General features: G+C 41.7%; 2 protein-coding genes across 3 annotated transcripts in view; one reads left to right on the top strand and one right to left on the bottom strand.

The window, feature by feature from the left end:
- The window catches only part of APPL1 (adaptor protein, phosphotyrosine interacting with PH domain and leucine zipper 1), a 38,443-nt gene extending 32,635 nt beyond the window's left edge, over positions 1–5,808 (bottom strand). Inside the window, exon 1 of one of the 2 annotated variants that reach the window (XM_044451222.1) lies at positions 5,614–5,808. In XM_044451222.1, the coding sequence (XP_044307157.1) occupies positions 5,614–5,667 (54 nt within the window). In that variant the 5' untranslated portion in view covers positions 5,668–5,808. The remainder of the gene's footprint in view (positions 1–5,613) is intronic. The other variant, XM_044451221.1, reaches the window with a different exon arrangement.
- A 12,810-nt stretch (positions 5,809–18,618) lies between these two features.
- HESX1 (HESX homeobox 1) lies at positions 18,619–21,762 on the top strand. Its single transcript, XM_044451475.1, has 4 exons — positions 18,619–18,808; positions 19,008–19,207; positions 19,566–19,667; positions 21,664–21,762. Exons 1-4 carry the CDS (start codon positions 18,619–18,621, stop codon positions 21,760–21,762), a joined length of 591 nt encoding a protein of 196 aa, XP_044307410.1.
- The last annotated feature ends 2,318 nt before the right edge of the window (positions 21,763–24,080 follow it).

Genomic DNA, 24,080 nt, shown 5'->3' with positions numbered 1-24,080 from the left:
CACCAAAAGCTCATAAGGAAAGGGATTATAACAGGCTAAAAGACAGGAAGCAGAGAGAGATACTAAAAACCAAGAAGAGAGTTTAAAAGACATCCCCAAACCTGAAGGAAATGTCTAAAAAACTCTACATTTAAGAAGAAAGAAAATCCAGTTCCTCATTTAGACAGTTCCCCTGTAAGTCTGTTGCTGAAGACAGTGTATATTAACTTTTTTGTTCGGAAAGGAAAACAAAAATGCTTTGAGGATAACCCCCTAGTTATAATAGCTTCATGGGTCCCTGGTCTGTTTCTGAACACAATTGATTATGATGTGTAAAGCCATACATGGCTTGGGGTCAGGCTACCTGAAAGACTGCTTTCTCCCATCAGCTTGCCTGGGTTTGGTAGGCACCCTTCATTCATTACGGCATGCTCAGAGGCTCATTTGGCAACATCCCAAGAAGACATTCTCAGTGGGTGCTCCAAGGCTGCAGAATCTATCCACCCTGTTGTTCTTTTGCTGGCAGGGAGGAAATTTTATTCAAGCAACCTTTTGGTGTAAGCCAGTCTTTTGGGTTAGATGCCACAGAAGAGTACAGTGGTACCTCAGCTCACGAATGCCTCTGTTCACGACCAGATCGGGATGCGAACAGAAATTTCAGGAAAAAAATGTCTCAGGTCGTGAACTCTGCATCCGATGATGCTCACGATCACACCCGTCTTCCCTGCACAGGTGTGATCATGGTCGTGCTCAGAGGGGGAGATGGCCATGATCGCGGTCATGCTCCGCAAGGAAGACAGGCGCGATCACAGTCATGCTGGGGGGGGGGGGGTATGGCCGCGATCACACCCATCTCCCTCGCATGAGAGCACCTGTGATCGCGCCCATCACCCCAAGTGCATCCGCGATCCCGCCCGTCCCCCCACAGCACACCCACGATCACACCCATCTTCCTTGTGATTAAAAAAATTATTTACAGAATGGATTAACCTTATTTACATTGAACCTTATGGGGAAATTTGACTTGGCTCATAACCAATTTGGGTCGCAACCAGAGTTGTGAAACGGATTAAGTTTGTGAGCCAAGGTACCACTGTACAAAGCAAGTCAACAAGTAATTGGGAGAGGGTGGAACGGACTATCTTGGATGAAGACATGGTACTCTGAAAAGAAGCACTACATAACCCATTATTTTGTTACAGGTCCCATTTGTTTCCTTCTATAATCAACCATTACCACCTGTTGGTCTAGTATTTTCTTCCATCTGTGGATTCCAGAGAAGGAATGCAAGCCCTTTACTGTGTCAACACAGGGCAATGCTTGTCCTGTTTGAACTAATGAGCCATTTAAAGGTATCGACTGCAAATATGGAACAATCTCATTCTCTTATCCAAATCATAATGATAAGATCTTGAGAATTATTTCTGGCCAAAGTTCTTAAAGACCATTTTTCCATTTGACAAACAGAAAGCCTTGGCTTACTATTCTGTACCTTAGTACATGCCTATGTGACAGGCACAGCTATTCCAAGGGGTTGAATCAGGGTCAATGTTAATTTGGAGAAATAGCTTGCAGCTGCCTGCCCCAAACTGGAGTGACATCTATTCCACCTGCAAACAGGTACATGGGCAGGCAGAGGTTCTTATAGTACAGTTAAATGTTACTTTAAAAATACTAATATCTTCCTGTAAAGATTAACCAGTGGCTTACATTTTAACAATCTACATTGACATGAGTCATACAACACAACTATAGTACAAAACAATATTACTATACTGTCACTAAGTCAAAGCAAGAACGTTCATCGATCTCCTCAAAAGTAAAACAAAAGTAAAGCTTTAACTTGATACTATTGCACCCTCCTAAAAGAAGAATTCAATTTCAGATATGAAATATTTCAGGTATGATTTGCCATTATAAAAGATGGCAAACAATAATTGAAGCTATTATTATTATTGCCTGAAAATTACATTCTGTTTGTGGAGGCCCTTTTGCAAACTATTCAATTTTCTCGAATGAGGTAAATGATGGTTAATGAAGAAAGTTTATACTGCACTTTTAAATGCCACTGTTGTGTTTTATATTTTCAGTGCTTTGTATGGGGAAAGTTTAGTGGTTTAATCATTTTCAATCTATCCAGAAAACATTGGTTATTAGGCAGATTAAGCATATAATAAATATAAATATTTTTTTATTTTGTTGTGCTCCAGTTGTGCTAGGTAGCTCACCAAAACAAACCAGGTTGCCCTTCTGAACCCAGCAACACTTTATTTAGCCAGGCCAAATACTAGAGCTATTTTTCCTTGATTGGGCAAATACCACTGCTTTCAAATGTATAGCATACAATCCTGTGCCTGTAAAAGGTCCTACAACAAAAGTCATAGGATTTTTTTCTGTGCACAGGATTGAGCCTTTATTGTATTCTATATTTTAGTTTTTTAAAATTAATTTAAAGCTGCAACCACTCTAGGAATGTTCAGACTAATAGAATAGGATGCAAATAATTGTAACTATTGTGATTATTGAACAAATAAATGAAGGACTATATAAAAACATGGAACAGATTGATGCCCAGATGTTCATTAAAACTGGAAAATATTTCTACACCATCTGCTTAAGCTTAAAATCTCTTCTAGAATTATTTAGTTATTTCATGTTACAAATTAGCAAGCCTCAAAAGTTTCTATACTTTTTGAAATGAATTCCACTGAGGCCAAAAAGGCACTCAAGCCTTGCTCTGATTGTCAGAAAAACAGCATTCCAGTCACATCTTGAAAGCACTATAGAATACAGAGATGCTATGCACAACCTCCTGCTTCCTAGGTGTGACCATTTTCAACTCTGCTCTGTGGTTCCTTAAAAATCTTAGTCATGTCTCCCAGACAAATGTTTGGCATGTTCTAGCAAGGGTACTCTTAGTGTGGTAGTAGTGCTCAACAGGCTGTGAACTGTGTATCCTAAAGTACCCAGGAAATTCATGACAGAGGTATGAAGTTGGTATGAAGTTTTCCTTGAAAGTAGAAAGCTTTGGTAAAACTCAAACATCCCTGCAAGCAAGCAAAAATGCATTACGCAGAAGTCTCAACATTCAGCTGATTATCCGAGATTTGCCATGCTTACATTTTACTTCACAATGGCAGGTAAAGGATGTGGTATGCCTCTTGACCATTTAAAACCCCCAAAGTTGTACATTACAGTAATATTTGACTCCTAACTTACATCCTTTATTTTCTTCAATAAATGCTTTGCAGATATTTTATATGATGTATTAGCATTCTGACAATTATGTTATGGAAAGTCAGAGGCAGAAGATGAAAGGAAGATCAAATGTGAGACAGATTGAATCCATAAAGGAACCCAGTCTTGAACTTGGGAGAGCTGAATGGAGCTGTCATGGACAGGACAGTCTGGAGGACTTTCATTCAACCTTACAGCATTTAAGAACAATGCATCAGTATTCTGTCCAGATAAAATTGCCTAAGAATGGGCAATCATTCTCCCATCTTATGCTCTGTTTAATTTGACATTTTCTGGTTTGAGAAATTATTAGCTGTAATGCCTGAACTGGGAGACTATGGTTTCCATTTGCCTTGCAAGCCAGGATTTCAAACCCAGACCAAATCCAGCAGAACATGCAAGCAGTATTTGTTCTTGTGTAACACCAGACCTTAGTTAAGGCCACCCATTCTGTTATCCTTCCAGAAGCTCTGACTAATAGACTAGCACTGTTAACCACCCAGATAAATAAATAAATAAATAAATCTCTATACTGAAAGATTTAGGACAGGATACACTGAATATGCCAGTTTACAAGATGCAGCCAACCCACTTCAGGATGAGTTGTGTGGCTACCATTTTGGCTATGCAAACACAAGAGTTGCTCTGGATCACATGCTACAATCCCATTGGAGTCTAGATCATCATAATGATGTTCAGGCTTGCCCAACATGCACCATGTTCAGAATGGGTTACTGAGCTTGTTCTGTCATATGAACCTGGTGACAGAATAAGTGCTTGCTTAAATTCATAGGTGAGGTAAAGATTTCAACCAGAGGCTTTCTGACTCATAGCTCACACTGTTGGTCACAATGATTTCAAAAATTTGTCACCAAGTTTGGCTGCAGGAATTTCTACACACATTCCATATTTATATAAGCATATAAAATGCTTACTAGCTTTTACAGAACATGTTCATGCTGCTCCTGGAGTGTTGTGCTTACCTAAAATGCTGAGAAGTGTAAGTCTAGAGCCTCAGATTTACTCCCAAGTAATCCTCACTCACTTCTGAGTCAACAAGCATAAGATCCAGATGTCAAAAGCATAACAAAACACACCCAATAATACTCCATTACTGGCAGCACTGAAAATGAACTGCACTAAAAACACTGCATTCAAATAGCAGTGTAAAGGCTAATTTAGCAAATTTGCACCTATCTTTTGCAATACTTGCACAGCAATGTGTGTGTATGAACCCAGTAAGACTACACAGCACTACTCAGATTGCTACATAGCCCAAATTTGAAACAGAACTGTTTCAAAGTTCTTCCCACCTATTAATATCCTTTGTAGCAACAGATGTCAGCTCTACAGAGTAAACAGAAGATACTACTCATCATTTCAGACCAGCCTGGTCCACATACTGTGTGGATTTTTAACAGTTGAAACAAGAAATTCAAAACACTATAAATAAGTTTACACATCTTCACTCTTGCCCTGAGAATCGAGCAAACTGTCAAGCTACTTGAACCAGAATGAGGCTCATAATAGCACCAACCTATTTCAATAGAAACTGTGGATATATAACAGCACCTTGCAGCCAAACTGTAAAGAAGCTCTATTTAAAACACAGCTACTTCAGAAAATAATTCCAAATAAATATGCATATGACATAATACATATGAAGCTTAATCTCTGAACAGGTTTCACTACAAGGGAGTGCAGTTAACCTTCCATTAAAGATGGCAATTTCAACCTACTCATACTCAACCAACTAATATAGGAGAAAGGGTGTGGCGGGGAAACGAGACAGCAATTACACAACATTAAGCCAGAGACAGATGTCATCCAGAGCCATTGGCACACTACAATCCTCAGCTCTGTAAGACCTAACAAAATAAATCTACAGAAAAGTGCATGTAATACTGTAAGAACATACAATGATCCTAAAAGTCTCCTGTATTATTTGCATCTACACCCTAGAAAGACAGGTGGGAAGGGATGCTGACTGCCTCTTACTACACCGAACTCCAAGATCGAAAGGGGGGAGGCTTTTTTTTTTTTCGCTCTGCATGCTTCTTGACACCAGAAGTCCCTCGCCGGCGGCTGCTTCAAAGCGGGATCCTAAGCCTGGCTGCTCTCTAAAGGCAGAGTCCGTCCCAGAGGCCGATTCTCCGCGCATTTTGCCAGAGACTGCGCGGCACTTCCCCCGGTCTGCCCGAGGTGCTGCACAAACCCTGCATTGCCACTTGGCTAGATGCTACGGAGAGTTAACCCCGGGGGAATTTGGAAGGGGAATTGCTATTTCGGAGTAGTTAAAGCAGTGCAGCCAACCCATCAAGCCAAACCCCGCCCCGGCCATCCTGCGTCCACCCCCGGCCGAGAGGGCCCGCGCCCGCCTCCGCCTCCTCCGCTCACCTGGGGACTGTCCTCCAGCGTCTCCTCGATGGGCAGCTTGTCTATCCCAGGCATGGCGACGGCCGAATCTCCGCAGGCCGGGCCTGCCGACCCCGCTGCACCGCGCCCAGCTGACGGGCCGCGTTGCCGTTGCCGCCGCCGCCGCCGCGTCCCGCTGCTGCGGCTGCTCCTCGCCCGCCCTCCCGCCGACCACAACAAGCCCCGCCGGGGAAGCTCAGGAAATCCCGCCCCGGCGCTTCCTCCCGATTGGCTGCAAGCGCGGCCAGTCTGAGTCGCGGGAGCGGTCGCGCCTGTGCGGGATCCCCGACCCGGATCCGGTCTTCGCGGCGGCGGCGGCGGCGGCGGAGGGGTCGCAGCCCGCGGAAAGAGAGCGAGGCGAGTCGCCGGGAGAGTCGGCCGTCCCCATGCGACTCTGCTCCTCCGCTGCTCCGCTGCAGGCTTGCTTGCCGGAGAGCCACGTCGCCCGGCAGAGCGGGACTTGCCTCCCAGTAATCATGTGCAGCCACGTTGCGTGTGATTCCAAGCGCTTGCCTCATCCCTTGCCCGATCTCTCCTGCTAAGGCAGGGCCTACCACGACTGTCTCATGACGTTGCTGGTTGTTATTATCGCTAGCAAACAGTCCAGGTTTCGTATGGGGTTGAACAGCCCTGCTTTTGATCGAGTGAATCCTTCAAGCAAATTTGCAGAGAGTGACACACGTTCTTTTGAAAAAAGCTGGCACAATGGCACCCCTAGGCATGGCACCTGCCCTGGTGCACGCCTGGTTAGGGGTGGGTTCGCCCCCTGACGGTGGGACCCATGAGAAGAAGGGAGAAGCTATGTTACTCTGTAACCTATTTTTCCTGGCTTCAAACCACACTGATTGCAAATCCTTGTATTCTTAGGGGAGGCTGTCCCTAGTGAATAACATGCCCCTGCAGGTTTCAACTGCATGACATTATATTAATGCATTCTAAAGGCAAAATAACAAGACGAAGATCGCTAGTGATCCCTTCATGCATGCCAAGTTTTAGGTTCTAGGTTTCACAGTCTGGCACTATGCCACTGTCAAAAGAAACTCCTAGCCTCTTAATATAGATTACAGTGGTGCCTTGTACTTCGAACGACTCTAACCTGGAACATTCCAGAGTTCAAACACTAAATTTGACGTTTTATGCTTTTCAGCTCAGGTCAAGACCTTTTTATGTTTCTGTAATTTTAATGTTTAATATTTTAACTATGGTTTATGCTCTCAACCATGGATTATACATTCCTAGAGGAGATCAACCCTGACTGCTCTTTAGAAGGCCAGATCCTGAAGATGAAATTCAAATACTTTGGCCACCTAATGAGAAGGAAGGACTCCCAGGAGAAGAGTCTAATGCTGGGAACAATAGATGGCAAAAGAAGAAGGGGACAGCAGAGGATGAGGTGGCTAGATGGAGTCACTGAAGCAGTTGGTGTGAGCTTGAGTGGACTCTGGGGGATGGTGGAGGACAGGAAGGCCTGGAGGAATGTTGTCCATGGGGTCGCGATGGGTTGGACACAACTTTGCGACTAACAACAACATATGTATTTATTGGATTTGGATTTGTAAGCTGTCCAGAGACCCACTACATATTGGATGGAGTAAAAATACCCAAATAAATAAAGATAAAATTGAACTGAAGTTCAAACAATGCTTCTACATTTGAACTTAACACAGAGAGAAAAAATGCAGTTATCGCATAAATGTCATTGTTGTGCACCCATGTCATCTCTTGTGAAAGCACCTCTTGCATAACACTTGTGTGTTTTCAGTGCTTTTTTTCCACTTTATTTTTGGGTGTTTGGTTATATATACAACCCCTACATGGCATCCAGGAAGAGTGTGGAAACAAGGAAACCTGAGAGGAAGGTTGTAGTATTGACAAATGAGGTGAAAAAGGAACTTGTTTGTGAAGCATGAAAATGGCATGTGTGCGGCAGATCTGCCAGCCCTGTTTAAGATGCCAAAGTCAACAGTGTGCACCATTCTTAAGAATAGGGAAGCAATAAAAGCAGCAAAGGCGGCCAAAGGTGTGAGAACATTGACCTCTAGGAGATCACATGTTATTGAGGAGATGGGAAAACGCCTCCTAGTGTGGATAAATGAGAAACAATTGGCTGGTGATACCATTTCTGAGAGGATTATTTGTGAGAAAGCCAAGCAGCTGTATTTCCGAGAAATGCACTCCTGGAACCAGAGTTGCAAGTGAGGAGTAGGGGGTGGTTCAATAAATGTAGGAAAAGAACTGGTACCCATAGTGTTGTGATGTGTGGGGAGGCTGCTAGTGCTAATGTGGGGGAAGCTGAAAAGTCTGAGAATATCTTTAAGCAGTATGTTGATTGTGAGGGATTTGTGCCTCAGTAAGTGTTCAATTGTGATGAGACAGGCCTCTCCTGAAAGAGAATGGCTAGGAGGACCTACATTACAGGAGAGGACTATACAGGAGCATAAGCTTACTCTGCTGCTTTGTGGTAATGCTCATGGGAACTGTAAGATACAGCCTTTGCTTGTGTACCACTCTGAAAATCCACATGTGTTTAAAAAGAACAAAGAGTAGGCGCAATGTTATGTGGAGGGCAAACATGAAAGCATGGGTTGTCAGACAGTTCTTCACTGAGTGGATTCATGAGGAGTTTGCTCCTTCTGTGAGGGCTTATCTTACTGAAGAGAACCTGCCACTGAAGGCTCTTCTATTAATGGACTACACTCCTGCTCATCCTCCAGGCTTAGAGGAAGAATTGGTGGATGAATCCAGCTTCATCAAGGTGATGTTCTTGCCCACCAATACCACATCTCTCATCCAACCCATGGACCAACACGTCATCTCGAATTTCAAGAAACTGTACACTAAGGCTATGTTTCAGAGGTGCTTTGAGGTGACCAATGAGACACAACTGACCCTCAGAGACTTTTGGAAGGATCAATACAATCTCCTTCATTGCTTAAGGATCATTGATAAAACATGGAGAGAAGTTTCTCTCAGGACAATGAACTCTGCTTGGAAGAAACTCTGGCCAGATTGTATTTCATCCAGAGACTTCAAAGGCTTTGAATCAGCATCTGTGGTGAATGAAGTTGTGTCTCTGGGCGAGTCCATGGGGTTGGAGGTGAGTGATGAGGAAGTGAAGGAGTTAGTGGATGATCACAAGTCTGAACTAACCATAGAAGCACTTCAGTTCCTTCACAATCAGCAGCAAGAAGTGGCAGAGGAAATTTCTTCAGAGGAGGAAGAGGCAGCCAAGAGGAAGATTTCCAGAGCTGAAATTAAGGAACTGTGCTCTTTTTGGGCTAGAAGACAGGCCATTGTTGAAAAGTGGCACCCTAACACAGCAGTGGTGAATAGGAGCATTAACTTGTTCAATGACAATGTGATGGCCTACTTTAGGAAAATCCAGAAAAGTTGCCAACACCAGACTACATTGGAAAGCTTCTTCTCCATAGAAAAGAGGGAAAGTGAACCAAAACCCTCAACCAGTAGTGCTAAGAGGCAGAAGAGAGAGAAAACACCAGAAATTCAGTTATTTAACATGTTTATGAAAGGTGATTCCTCTTCCAAACAGTAACCTTTCTCTTCTTCTCCACACAAGACATCACCACTCTTCACTAAGGTCTACTAAGAGTGTGTGAACGTTTTTCTGTTTATATGTTGCAACCTAACATTCTCCTGATCACATTGCTGTCATGACATCTGAACCTGTGCACTGGTTGTTTAGGGGTTAAACAACCCAGAATTAACCTATGATCTATTCTTAGGTTACATATGTTTACATATGCTAATTTTAGTGTTTAAGGTCCCTCTCTCAAATACATATATTCTGTCTAATAGCAGACCTTCAAGGTGGCTGCCCATAAGTGAAAATGAATAAATAAGAATATAGAAGCCAAACCAGGAGCTCACCTAGTCCATTACTCAGTTCATACTTCAGTTAATTCATTCCAGTGGGATGGATGCAAATTCAGTCATACTTAAAGTAGACCCACTGAAACCAAGGTATGTTTCCGGGAGGGGTAGATGGGATGGCAGTTCTCAGTTAGACAGCTGGCAACTCCTGGGAGTTACTAATGCAGGCCTTAGGCGAAATGGTGATGGAAAATGTTCTTCAGGTTAGATGCTGCTGCAGCTCTGTTTGTGTCACTGTTGCTGTTGCTTCAGTATTGACCTTTGAAAATATCTTTGCAACTTCTTTCAGCCATGAATGTGTTCTGACCTACCACTTTCTATACTTTCTGCTTGTCAGTTAAAAACGGATTATGTGAATGTCTGTCTATTTATTATTTTTTCTCTTTATCAAATAGTACTCTGTGCTTACAATATTGGGTGCAAGTTTTGGGGTTGCACAAATCTCTTATTTGGGTTTCACATTAAAAACAAGTAGGATGATAAGAGGTTTTGCGTATTCTAGACTGCTTTTTTTGTAAGAAAAAAGGTGCCGGAACTCATGAAATTCTTAATCTTTCGCATGTAGTCAATCACTGTACACACACCCACACACGTCAGTTGTGTAACGAAACATAACAGTCGCCGCCCGCAGTAAGCACTCGGCGTACGACGACACGACCAATCACAAGCCGAGCAGTGCCACAAGCCGAGCAGCGCCATCACAACCAGTGCGGATGAAGTACGCATGCATCGGATTCAACACACAAGCAGCCTGCATGCACCGTTTTAATGATTTTGCCGCCGACCTGCTACGCTTGACAGCCGATTCAAATCCACGTGGACCAAACATCAAATTTTCAAAAGTTACTTTTAAAACTTGAAAAATTTGTCAAAAAAAGGTGCCGGAACTCTGTTCCGGTGCGTTCTATGACAAAAAAAGCACTGATTCTAGATGATGCTTACCTTGCCAACAGCAAAACATCTGATCCAAAATCAATGATAATTAGATATTAATCATAGGATAATAGATCCGGAAGGGGCCAGAAGGCCATTGGGTCCAACCCTGCTTTAGGACACTATCTATTTAGAATATTTATATGCCATCCTGTTGCGAAGGACTCAGGACGGCTTACATAAATAAATAATGGGATGGTGTTACACCATCCCATTCAGATGACTATCCAGACACTTTTTGAATGTCTCCAGTGATGGAGAGCCCACGATTTCCCCAGATAATATGTTCCATTGTATTACTGCTCTGACAGTGAGGAAATTCTTCCTGGTATCTAGTCTACATCTGGTTTCTTTTAACTTAAATTCATTTCTCCCTGTCCTGCACTCTGGAATGAACAAGAAGACAGCTTGTCCTTCCCCTTTGTGACAACCTTCAGGTACCTTCAGGAGGTCTAATATATCTCCCCCCAAACCTCTCTTCTTGAGGCTGAACATGCCCAGTCTTTCCTCACAGGGCTTTGCCTCCAGTCCCTGGATCATCCTTGTTGCCTTCCTCTGTACCCTTTCTAGTTTTTCTTCATCTTTTAGAAATTAGGTCCCCAGAACTGGACACAGTCCTCCAGGTGAAGTCTGGCTAGTCCTGAGTATAGTTGAGTAATAGTGTTTTTAAGGTATATCAAACACTTTAAGAATAGATTATTTTAGTATCTGTGATCCAAAGTCATAAGGATAAAAATGACTCCATTATCAAATATTTACTTTACATGATCTAAATTGGCTTAGAAAACATAAGGCCTTTAATGATTAACTGAGGTGCACTTTCTAGGTCATTATGTTCCATTGTACTTAATATTTTTTCTCTCACTTTAAAAATGCTGAGATTGTGGTGGTTGGGCTGCCAGATATTTGAGTATACAGGTAAAATAGTTCAAGCTTTCTTTTTCTTTTTTCAATGTAGATAGGAAAGGGGAACGAGAAAAGTGAACTGAAGTTACATTTTCAGCAGAAAACGTTCTACAGTTGCATGTTTACCTCTCCTCAAGGTATACCCATATGACCAGGAACAGGGACAAATTTTGTGCATGTGCCTAGAAGAGCACATCTGGTAACAATGTGCATCTCATGGGATTGCATAGTTTAGATGCTGCATCTGGCCACTGAATCTTCCCAGCCCTCCCCACTGTGACTGGAGCAGATTATTAATTCTCAAGAAGTCTAGCTAAGTGGATTAGATGGTAAAGTGCCAATGCTTGTGCTCATTTCCCTGATGGGGGTGGCTGGCCTATGCGTCTGGTCTTACTGCCCTTCAGCAGCTGGCAATCTGTCTCAACAGAGCAGATGAGCTACTCCATATTATCAATACTATCACTCTAGGAAGTTCAGCTTGGTGCCTGGTGTCAAGATAAGTCAAAGACCTTGGGCTGAATGGAATGTCTTTTGCAAGTCATCTTGCTAGTGAATCTTGTCTCCAGTCACATGTTGAGGAAGGAATTCACAATACAAATAATTCAAAATAGTACCAAATCAAATGCATCACAATTAGCTTAAGGCATAGCAATAAGGAAATGAATCTGAATATAACAAGACACAGTTGCATACCCCCAGGCTGTTAATGAAATTAGTGTTAAGTATTCTGACCAGACAGAGGCCTCATGCTTTCAGAAATCCAGTCACTATTAGGAGGTTATTGGGTCTGAGTCCATCTGACACCTTCCTATTGAGATCACTGTATGGCAGTTGTTGTTGTTGTTAGTCTAGTCGAAAAGTGAAAAGTCAAAGTCCTGTACCCCATGGACAACATTCCTCCAGGCCTTCCTGTCCTCCACCATCCCCCGAAAGGGCATTTCCCCCTCTTTTGTTTATTTTGCCTTGGTGACACCCACTCCTGCTTTCTTTGTTCCCTGCATTAAACAATGGGCTTAAACTCAAGGGCTTCAAATCTTCAGTGCTCCTGCATCCACACCTGGCCCATTCCGTTTAATTAACTTAGGCTTCTAGTACCACCAATAAGAATCACATTTGTAGCCTAATCAAAAGACTTTTTTCCTCTTTTTGCTTCATTCTCAGGACTTTCCCCACAGCCTAGCATTATCCGCTGGGGAAAAAATCCAGAGGAATCCTAGGAAATTAATCTTTCAGGTTCTTCCTGACCCTAGGAAAGGTAACCTCCAAACCTCTTTGTGGTTACAGGAGTATTCTACAGATGGTAGCCTCTGTCTCTGTATTCTCTTTTCTATAGTGTATTGTGTGACTACATAGCATAAAATATGTAGAGAGTGTGAACTATTTTTTGTTGGAAGCCCATCCACTTTTAGTACTGCCTTGCCCAGGTTGTCCAGCTAGAATGACTGCAGTCAGACCTCCTTTTGTGTCTTTCCACTTTGCCAAGTTTTGTCTTCATGCCCACTAGGTCAGCTAATTCTTCCAAAAGAGTTGACAGATAGACTTGGAGTCAAAATGAAATAGAAATATAGAAACAGAGCAAGTCAGAAGGGGCCTCCCAGGCCATCTAGTCTGATCCCTGGCCAGGATTTACTGGCATATTTAACCAAATTCTCTTTCAAGATTTTGAATAACTCAGCTGGAATACTGTCTCCTCCACTAGCTTTGTTGTTGTTCAGACTTCATAAGTTCCATTTGAATTCACATTCCAGGATGTCTGGCTCCAGGTCAGTGACCACCCCATCTTGGTTAGCAGGGATGTTAAGCTATTTCTTGTATAGTTCTTCTGTGTAATCTTGCCACCTCTTCTTAATCTCTTCTGCCTCTGTTAGGTCCCTGCCATTTTCCTCCTTTATCATGCCTATCTTTGCAGGAAACAGGTCCCCTCATATCTCCTTTTCTTGAAGAGATGTCTGGTCTCCCTATTCTATTGTTTTCTTCTATTTCTTTACACTGTTCATTTGAGAAGGCATTCTTATCTCTTCTAGCTATTCTCTGGAATTCTGCATTCAATTGGGTGTATCTTTTTCTTTCTCCCTTGCCTTTCCCTTCCCTTCTTTCCTTTCTTTTTCTTTGGAATGGTTTTAGTTGCTACCTCTTGTACAATGTTGCAAACCTCCGTCCATAGTTCTTCAGGCACTCTGTCTATCAGATCTAATTCCTTAAATCTATTTGTCACCTCTACTGTATATTCATCAGGGATATGATTTAGGTCATACCTGAGTGGCCTAGTGCTTTTCCCTACTTTCTTCAATTTAAGCCTAAAATTTGCAACAAGTAGCTCATGATCTGAGCCACTGTCAGCTCCTGGTCTTGTTTTTACTGACTGTATAGAGCTTCTCCATCTTTGACTGCAGAGCACATAGTCAATCTGATTTCTGTGTTGACCATTTGGTGATGTCCATGTGTAGAGTTGGCTCTTGGGTTGTTGGAAAAGAGTGTTTGCTATGACCAGCGTGTTCTCTTGACAAAATTCTATCAGCCTGTGTCCTGCTTCATTTTGTACTCCAAGGCCAAACTTGCCTGTTATTCCAGTTATCTTTTGGCTTCCTACTTTAGCATTCCAATCCCCCATGATGATAAGGACATCATTTTTTGGTGTTAATTCTAGAAGGTGTTGTAGGCCTTCACAGAACTGGTCAACTTCAGCCTCTTCAGCACCAGTGGTTGGGGCATAGACTTGGACTATTGTGATGTTGAATGGTTTGGCTTGGATTCAAACCGAGATCATTCTGTCATTTCGGCGATTGTATCCCAGTACTGCTTTTCCTACGCTTTCATTGACTATGAAGGCTACTCCATTTCTTGCCTGCAGTAGTATACCTGATGGTCATCTGAATTAAATTCACCCATTCCTGTTCCTTTTAGTTCATTGATTCCTAAGATGTCTATGTTCAGTCTTGTCATCTCATGTTTGACCACGTCCAGCTTACCTTGATTCATGGATCTTACATTCCAGGTTCCTGGAACATTCCAGGTTCCTCTACTAGTACTAGCCCTCTGCTCTTCCCTAGTAGCACATTAGACACCTTCCAACCTGAGGGGCTCATCTTTCGGTGCCATTTTGTTTTGCCCTTTAGAACAGTCCATGGGGTCATGGCAAGGGTACTGGAGTGGGTTGTCATTTCCTTCTCCAGTGGATCACCTTTTGTCAGAGCTCTCTGATATGACCTGTCCATCTTGGGTACCCCTGCACAGCTTAGCTCATAGCTTAATTGAGCTACACAAGCCCCTTCGCCACTGCAAGGCTGTGATCCATGAAGGGGGATTGCAACCTTACAAACTCTAATTCTTCTTTATTTCTCCTAGCTAGACCAATTCACTTCACATCAACCTTTGCAACTTTGGAACTACAACCCAGTCCTTTCAAACCCAGACTTACTACACATGTCCACAGTCCATTTTTCCATGCACAGCACCCCTTGGTTAGACACTTGGCTATCTAGCCATAGTTAACTTATAATTAGTTCTTAGGGATAGCCATCGGTAGATTACTGGCTATCTCTTTTTTCACACTTTTCAATGCTGTATGACCATCTTATGATATAGAAGACCCAATAGTATAGTATGATATAGAAGATCCAAAGTAAGACTCTCTTACTTTGAACACCCAGGAAACATGGTTCTGCATAGTCTACAATATTCAGCCTACAATACAATATACAAAGAACCTTATGAAAAATTTCTCTGATTTTCCCCCCATGAAAACCATTTTCAATCCTGGATACATACAAAGGACAGGTGATTAATTCATTGATTTCACAAGAACATAAGTATGGCATATCTGATCTTTGGGTTAAAGTTTAGTTTACTTTATAGATGAACCTGTTATCACCATTCACAGCAAAACCTACACTTCTCCCTGTGAAAAAAAGTTTTGTGAATGCTTTTCACTAAGAGATTACAAACACTAGATGGCAGCATTATAGAACTATATTTAGCTGTTAATAATTTCAGTACATAATAAAGCGGGAATGGTGGTTATCTTCAGTAGACATCAATAAGGTTTTCGGCTTTATCTAAGACATATATCACTCTTTAACAATATATAGAAATATAATTATATCAGGTTAAGTTTAAAATGGGAAATACATTACATTAAGAGCCCAGCAGTTTTGAAAGTGGAGTAGTTAATTTCCTAAATGTGGAGCGATGTGGCTGCAGTATCTTTCTTTGTGCTTGAGGGAAGAGGAAGGCCACACCTTCCCACAGTGGCAGGACACAAGAAATAGGCTGTTGTTGGAGGACGATGGAGATCTCCCCTTGTATGGGGAACAACCCAGGAATCAAACATTGGGCGAAAGAAAAGCAGCTGAGCATGCTCAGGATTCAAGGTGTGAGAACATCCCCACATACCATTCTAAATGGCAGCTGCCACAAGACCACTGCTTGAGAAATCAAAGAACATCCGTACCTTATTTACCTGCCTGAGATGTAAGGGTACAGAGGAAGGCAACAAGGATGATTCAGGGTTTGGAGGCAAGATCAAGAGAACCAGGCATGTTCAGCCTCAAGAGAAGACTGAGGAGAGAGTGCCTCAATGGCTGTCACAAAGAGGAAGAACAAGATCTCATAGTTTATTCCGGAGCCCTGGACACAAAATAACAGGCTTAAGTTGAAAGAAGCCAGATTTACACTGGAGACCTGGAAGAATTTCCTCACTGTCAGTGCAGTAAGACAATGGGACCTCATATCTGGAGAATTTGTGGGCTCTCCCTCACTGGAGACATTCAAAAAGGATCTGGACAGTCATCTGAATGGGATGGTATGATTGCAATAGCAGTGTTGGATTCGATGGCCTTCTGGCCCCTTCCAGCTCTTCTTTTCTAAGACTCTATCATTCATACAAAGACTAAAAATGGAAACACAGAGAGCATAGGGCTTCCCCTTTGTTTCTGCAGGGAGCATCCATGGCACAATGCTAAAGCACCTGCTTTGTGTGCAAAAAGCCCCAGTTTCAATCCCCAACATCTCTGGGCAAGCCTAAGAGACTCCTGCCTGAAACGCCAGAGAGTTGCTGTCAACACAGACAATACTCAGCTAAATGAACCAGCAGAGAAGCTTCCTACCTACCACTCACACCCACTGAACCACCCATATTACTGCAGGACACAAGCAGACTGGCCTTGATGTGCACACCCAATCAAGTACAAGAGGGGAGAGGGAAAAATGGATTTTATTTGCAATACTATGTTGAATCACAAGAGAAAGGGCAATCCACCAAGAATGCCTGGTACATTTCCTTCTGTACCTTCTGTGACCAGGTAGCAATAACAGACACTCATTGGACTGAAATTCCCACCATGGATGCTGATTGGTACATTTGAATTCTAGTGGTTTCCGCTTACCTGGGGTTCAGAGCAGTGTAGGATTTCACAAGCCCTGCCTCTGTTACTTGGCTCCAATTGCTTCAGCATTACGAAAACGTGACTAGCTTGCTGCATTTAATGCCGGCCAGCCTGGTTATGTCCTATACAACCCTACTACAAAGACATATAGCTGGCTGGTGATGTTGGTCGGTCCACCCTTCATTTGAGTAATTCCTTCCCCTTGGGGTAGCCCTCCAAGCAATACAAAAAGATTAAACCAATCTGCAACAGTAAGAATTGATCCTTGTCTAGAAAACCAAATTTCTCTGAGCTACAATCAATGGTATTTGCATACACCACCTATTCTTTTCTTTTCCTTTTTCCTTCTGACAGTTCTCCTACACATTAATCATGAATGAAAGAGAGGAGATGGAGAACCTTGAACTCCTTAATGACAAACAAATTTTATTAGTGTGTGGGAAAGGAGAAAAAAGCCACATTTCACAATAATAGAAGATTTTATTTATAACAATAGCACAATGCCTTTTTGACTCTTGCAACAAGCTGTTGCTATGGCCTTTGCTATTTTCCAAGAGGCTACTACTGGTGCAATCCCATTTCCTTGAATGAAATCAGGGTTGCCTATGATGATGCCTCCGTCAAATACTTGGAGCTCCTGTGCAGTGAAACAATACAATAAACCCATATCTTCCTGCACTGCAGAATGTTGAAATGCTAGGAGCAGCTGCGTTTTCCATTCCTCCTTTGAAAATATTGGGGGGGGGGATACCCTGGTGACAAACATAATGGAAATACTGTTTATCAATGTATTTTTCTTTAAACTTTTAAATAAATACTTTATGTAGCTTCTTAAATGGTTGGAGTTTTTTTGTAGAAACTATGACAGACATGCATTCCAATGGTCTTGAGACATAGGTCACACACACACACACACACACACACACACACACACACCCCCCCACATGCCAAGTTGGATTATGGTGAAAATGTGTCCATTAAGCATTGGTAAGGCAGGGTATGATCCTGCTTTGCTGACATGGAGCAATTGTTCATCCGTGATTTACATGGGTTCGTACTGCAAAGTTTTTGTGCAAGTATTGAGTGGATTCCTCTGAGTGTCAGCATATGCTGCCTTTTGATAAAGTGGCATCAAACTATTACAGGCTGGGTGGAAGGAGGTAGAAGAAGAAGGAAACACATTTCTACCTTTTCAAAGTACTCGGTTCAACTGTTTCTGTAATCCAAACACTTGGAAGACAATTAACAGAGCTCTGACAACATTGCCAACCCGCTGCAGTGTGCCTTATGCCAAACTCCATTGTTATTTTATTGACCATGTTCACTATTACATATGCATATGAAAAAACCCAAAGCTTTTTCATCAGGATTACCCTAATAGCATTAAGAGATTATTTTTTAAAATTTCATTGGAAGAAAATTCACTTAAATGAGATTACTTATTACTTGACTGGTTTCCTATCATGCTGTTATGTTTAGGTAAGTGGAGAACATTGGAGTAGTATTATTTTTTTTAAAAACTGATTTTATACATTAATGATTTCAAATAAAAGGGAAGTGCTATATTTGTGCTCTGGTTCTTTTGAGAAAGTTAAGTCTGATGTTCTGGTTAGAGGAGATAACACTTCTTGTCCCTCTTGGTGGCCCCCCTGGTGTCACCATTAGTTGCTAATTACTTGCAAACAAATAAACAATTAACTCCTCGTGCCTCTTGGTGGGGGAATCTTCATTGACATGCTAAAACTTTCTAATAAAAGATTTTAATTAATGACGTGGCAAATCCAACCTCCCTGTCAACAAAAGCTGTAAGGAAGACCTGCAAAGGAAAAACCTGAACTATGGTGCGTTTGGTACCTAGATGGATGAAACAAGAATGGCAAGCAGTTCACTTTGTTCTCTCGGTGCAACCTCTCATCATCATCCCAACAAATCCAGGCTTGGGGAAAACAAAAACACGGCGTGTTCCTTTTCCATTGAAAGCATTTTGGGGTTGGAGCGGAAAAAAGATGGCCCTCCAGCTGCAAAGCCTCACAGGCCGTGGGTGGATAAATACAAGGCTTTGGGTAAGATGGAAGCTTCAGCATTCTTAAGTTTTTTAAACCTTGTGGTCAGGTTTGATACTACAAACCGTGTGCATCTATCAGATAAGTTGGAATGAAAATATCAGGTAGCTCTCCTTGGCTTTGCCTAATTTTGAAATTAGGAAGCCCAACATCTCAGGAGTTGCCATATTAAAATACTTTTGGATTTGTGACTTTCCAGGAGAAGATTGCAGCCGCTGCCTGCCTATTCCTGCTATTTCCTATGCAGTCCCTTTGTTTAATGCAAGCAAGTCCTCAGAGGCAGAAGAAAGAGTCCTGAAATGCGAAAACTATTCTGCAGTCAATGAAAGGCTTTCTTACAAAAGGGAATTGAGTTGGTACAGAGGTAGGAGGCCAAGGACTGCATTCACGCGAAACCAGGTAGGGATTTAGTACTTTTAACCTATTCACAGAGCTAAGAATGGATGTTTTGCTTTGCACATTGTTTAGGAGGAGCGCATTTATTAGGAAGAATTCAGAAGTGCCTATTTCACTCAAGTCTTTATACTTGCACATTTGCTGAATAAAAAGATCTACGGTAATAATAAGCGCTTCTGTTTGTCCGACCTAGCTTAGCTTATTTCAGTTGAGTTGATACATATAGGGTTAGAAGTCAGCCAGAATCTTTATAAGAAGATTCAACTTCACTTGAAATAATTAGTGGGCATTTTTGTTTCTGTTTTTTTTTTTTTTTCCTGCAGTGGAAATAAATAATTGCGTTTCTGTTTATCCTCCCTAGATTGAAGTACTGGAAAATGTTTTCAGGGTGAACTCTTATCCTGGCATTGATGTTAGAGAAGAACTTGCTAAAAAATTGGATTTAGATGAAGACAGAATCCAGGTGACTTTTAAAAAAGTTTTATTTTAATATTTGAGTGTTTGCAAGTGTGTTGTCAGCTCAATACTTGTCACAGTGAATGGAAATAATAGTGCTGTGCCAAGATTCTGACCACCACTGATGCGGCTGCCTTTGGGGTGTTTTACAGGAGGAAAAGCAGAAAAAAAGCCCCCCGTATTTCTTCATTCCGCATGTATTTGCATTAATATAAACTTATTCTGAAACAACTGGATTTGCTTTGCCTACCAGCAAGCAAGTTACCAGGATTTAAGAGATCAGATGTGTGATCCTATCCATATTTACTTAGAAGTAATTCATACAGAGTCCAGTGTGATTTAGCCCCATCTAGAATTGCAGCCTACAGAAGGTTATAACTTTTATATTAGCAAAAGTTAAGGCTTTGGTCCAAAGCAAATTTACCAGGGTTTAACCCCAGTGAACACAGTGGGACATATATCACAGTAAACCATTAGAGGATTGCACTGTAGTCTCCAAACAGCTATGGTAGTTTAATAGTATGAGAAAATTAAAATAGTAGCTAACATATTTACAAAGAAAGTTGAGTTGAAAATGCTGACCATTTGAAAGTGCATTGGAAGTACTGTAAGCCTGCTTCAAGCAATTTTTGTTTAATAAAAATTCAGATTAATTGCATGTATATTGAATGTCATTTAGTGTATTCTTTTCATGTCCCAGTCATGATTTCCATGTGTTCTGCTTTTGGTCCAGAATATTAATGAATTGCGAAACTTCCTGCTTTAGAAGCTGCCAATGAGTTTCCTCTTTTGCTTTAACTTTGTTTTAGTACTTAATCCTAAAAGTAGTGTCACATTTTGGGGTAATGGGAGATGTTAGTATGTCACTAAATTATCAAGAATCCAGAGTCAGGTCGTTATAAGCCAGGCCTTTCCATGAAACATAGAAACAGAGCAAATCAGAAGGGGTCTTCCGGGCCATCTAGTCTGACCCCAGGCTCCAGCTGGCACTAATCACAACATGCCCACCATGTGCATGTCTAGCCTATCTCTAGCCTATGAAGGCTCCCTTTCAGTGAAAACACAATCAAATATTCCAACACCAGCCATCAAATTTAGCCTTTCTTTACCCATGGACACAAATCTTGTCCTCTTTTGAATTATCTCAACTTTGCCTATAAACATGCATCATAATTCCTTAACCAGATGGGCTAGTTGTTAGTGGGACAGCCTGAGAAGTGTACACACAGGATCCCAGGTTAAATCTCCAGTGTTTCCAGTTATAGCTAGAACTTTCTGTTGGAAAGCCAAGAGAGCTGCTGCCAATTACTGTAGGTAATGCTGAGCTAGGTGGACCAGTAGAACTGCTCCTTTATTTGCCTATGGTAGAATTTCCTTTATGGTAGAAAGTATGAAAACTTTGTACAGTTGTACAGTTAGGCCTCATATTCCAAGGCTTATCATAAAAGCATAGAATACAAGGATTCAACGGGATCAAGAAGGCCATCAGGTTAAACCCCCTGCTGGTGCAGGATACCAAGTTACACTGTCCCACTCAGATGACTGTCTGGTTTCTTTTGGAATGTCTCTAGTGTGCCTGGAGGAATGTTGTCCATGGGGTCCCGATGGGTCGGACACGACTTCGCAACTGACAACAACAACAAGTGTGGGTGGTTCCACTGTCACATTGCTCTGACAGTTGGGAAACTTTTCCTGATATCTAGCTTGAATCTGGGTTGTTGCAGTTTGAGGTGATTATTCCATGTCCTACACTCTGCTATGAGCTGGAAGAGATCTTGTCCTTCTTTGTGACAGCTTTTTGGGTACTTATGAAGTGAAATGTGCCCCCCTCACCCCCGTCTCCTCTTCTCAAGGCTGAACATACAGTCTCATATTCTCTCAGTCTCTCCTTATAGAGCAATGTTTCCAAACCCTTGATCAATTTTCTTGTCCTCATCTGGACCCTTTATGTCCCTTTATGTGGTATTATATTGTCACATGTGTGTATTTTCTTTAAATTTTAGATCTGGTTTCAAAATCGTCGGGCAAAGCTGAAGAGATCCCACAGAGAATCTCAGTTTCTAATGGTGAAAAATACTTTTTCTCAAAACATGATAAAATAGGAAGTTGCCACAGGATTCCCTATTACATTCAGCCACTGTGAATATGAACTGCTCATAAACTGTAATGTGTTATCAAAGAATTATTATGTTAAAATTTGTTGGGATATTATTCAGCTATTTTGAAAAAAGGATTATAAATTCCCTGCTGCATGTAATACACAAATACTATTGTAGCATGTTCCCTGTTAAAAGACTGCAAGTTTTCCTCTAACAAGTTGAATAGGTATTTTCAGATTTTTTTTTAAAGGCTGGTATTTTGCAAGTGTTGTTTGAAGATTTGTCCAACTTGCTAAGCCTTTTTAAAATATATTAAAGGTGACAACATTTCTTTTCAGGAGGGAAATGCACTGGTAGCTACACTTTGCAAATAAAATGTATAAACCCTTCTAAATCCCACTTTATAAATGAAGCTTAGAAAGCCTTAAATACCCTCTTTCCAGCAGGATCCTTAGGTTTTCTGGGGGACCTCAAATGTCCCAAGGGCGCCTTCAGTATTGCAAATGCTAGCATCTTGGGGAAGTGGAAAACTAGCAGAGATCCCACATATATGTGTATGTATTTAATAAATGTCAAAGTGGAAGTTCCATTTTAAAAGTGGGATTTAGAAAGGGTTAAATAGTACTTTTGAGCTGAAAACTGTACAGGTAAATAGAGTCAATTTACACATACAGTTTTGTGCATTTTTTTAAAGGGTAGATGATTGGGGCAGTCCCTTGTAGTTTTCAAAAAGGGGATTGTAAAAGCCAGCTTGACGGCCAGCTTTTGCTGTCTCCCCTCCAAAGGATTTTTTTAAAGGAAAAAACGCTGCTGCATGCTTGAAATGGCTCACAGCAGGGATGGGAGGTTGCCAGGCTGGGCAAAATGGGCAATTTGGCGTGGCCAATTCACCTAGGAGCCATCTGGCTAGAGCAGCAAGGGTATTTTGCCACTTGTGCCATGAGGCTCCGTAGCCAATTCCCCATATGCCTGATGGGGTTTGTCATCTGGGTGACAAGCCACTGTGGATACAGAAACCCCTGGAACAAACTATAGGATGTTGGGGAGATTTGTTGACCAGCCTGGGGAAACTAACATGGGCTCATACAACACAACAATCCATTATGGTAGCAATATCATATCATACAAACACTGTCTTTATTAGCCCCTTTTCTATTATCGTTCTGCCAACAGGCAAATATATTTTTATTCAAGCAGGCCTATGGCGTGTAAGGTGGACTGTTGGGTTGGGTGTTGCTTTTATTTGTTTATTGTTGTGTTTTTAATGGATGATTTTATATTGCTTAAACTGAGCTTTTATTTTAAATTTTGATTATTACTCTTTGCTGCCTTAGTGGGGTATAGAGCAAATAAATACATTCTGTAAGATCTGAATTATTGCTATAGGTTCTTTTGTAAGGTGTGTTTCTGAGTGAGATAGTGTAAATTGGTGTCCTGCGACAGCAGGGGGTTGGACCCAATGGCCTTCTTGACACCTTCCTACTCTACTGTTCTATGATTCCAGAGGGGTACATTTGTTAATTGGAATGCAGTAGCTCTTGTTATCAACATGCCTTTTGCTGGAACATTATAGAGAAAGGTCTTGCATGTACGTGTCTGTGCTTGGTGGGAGCCAGCTATAGAGAGAACACAATGCACACGTGTGGGCAACAATACGTTGAGTGAAAGGGTAAGATTGGAAACTTTTGTAGGAGGAATCCCTTGAATTAAGGGAAACTTAATAAGAAACTTTTGTAAGAGGAATCCCTTGGAAAAAGGAAGAGCGAGCATTTGTGGCATTGTCATTTTCCACAAGAGAGATACCGCTCATTTCATTGCTGGTTTAGAACAAGCTCATTTCTGCCCAACGTGTACATTGAGCAGCTCTGGATCCTAACCGGGTCTTTCTTCTTGTAAGGAAGTGTACAAACACTTCCTTAATCTCCAGCCTCTCTGCACTATATCCCACATCATTTGCAAGGGTTCCCCAATTCTGGGCCAAAATTTTACAGACTGGCAGAGAGGGAACTCTGTTCATTTCACAAAAGCAACATTAGGTCTAAGCCTGCAAATATTTTTTTTTCCCAAAGGGCTATTCTGAAGTGTTATTTATATTCAGGTATGACTGAAGAGCTTGGATATTAGGGATTAATTTTTTCTTTGGACTTGTACAGTGACAATCTTTTAGCTTCTCCTTCCAAATGGTTAGACAAAATTCCAAGCTATCTGTTTAGCATAGCATCACAGTTCTTGGAAGCATATTCATAAATAGTTGCAAATAACTCAGTCTATTTGCTGTTTTGACTACTGTTAATTGGAGGGTAGTTTTGTCATATCTTGAG

Source organism: Varanus komodoensis, unplaced genomic scaffold (genome assembly GCF_004798865.1).
Source record: "Varanus komodoensis strain SLA01 unplaced genomic scaffold, ASM479886v1 scaffold6_2, whole genome shotgun sequence".
In the NCBI taxonomy this organism is placed as follows: domain Eukaryota; kingdom Metazoa; phylum Chordata; class Lepidosauria; order Squamata; family Varanidae; genus Varanus; species Varanus komodoensis.
Note: the sequence above shows the minus strand (reverse complement) of the source record. Positions and strands in the feature narration are given on the sequence as shown.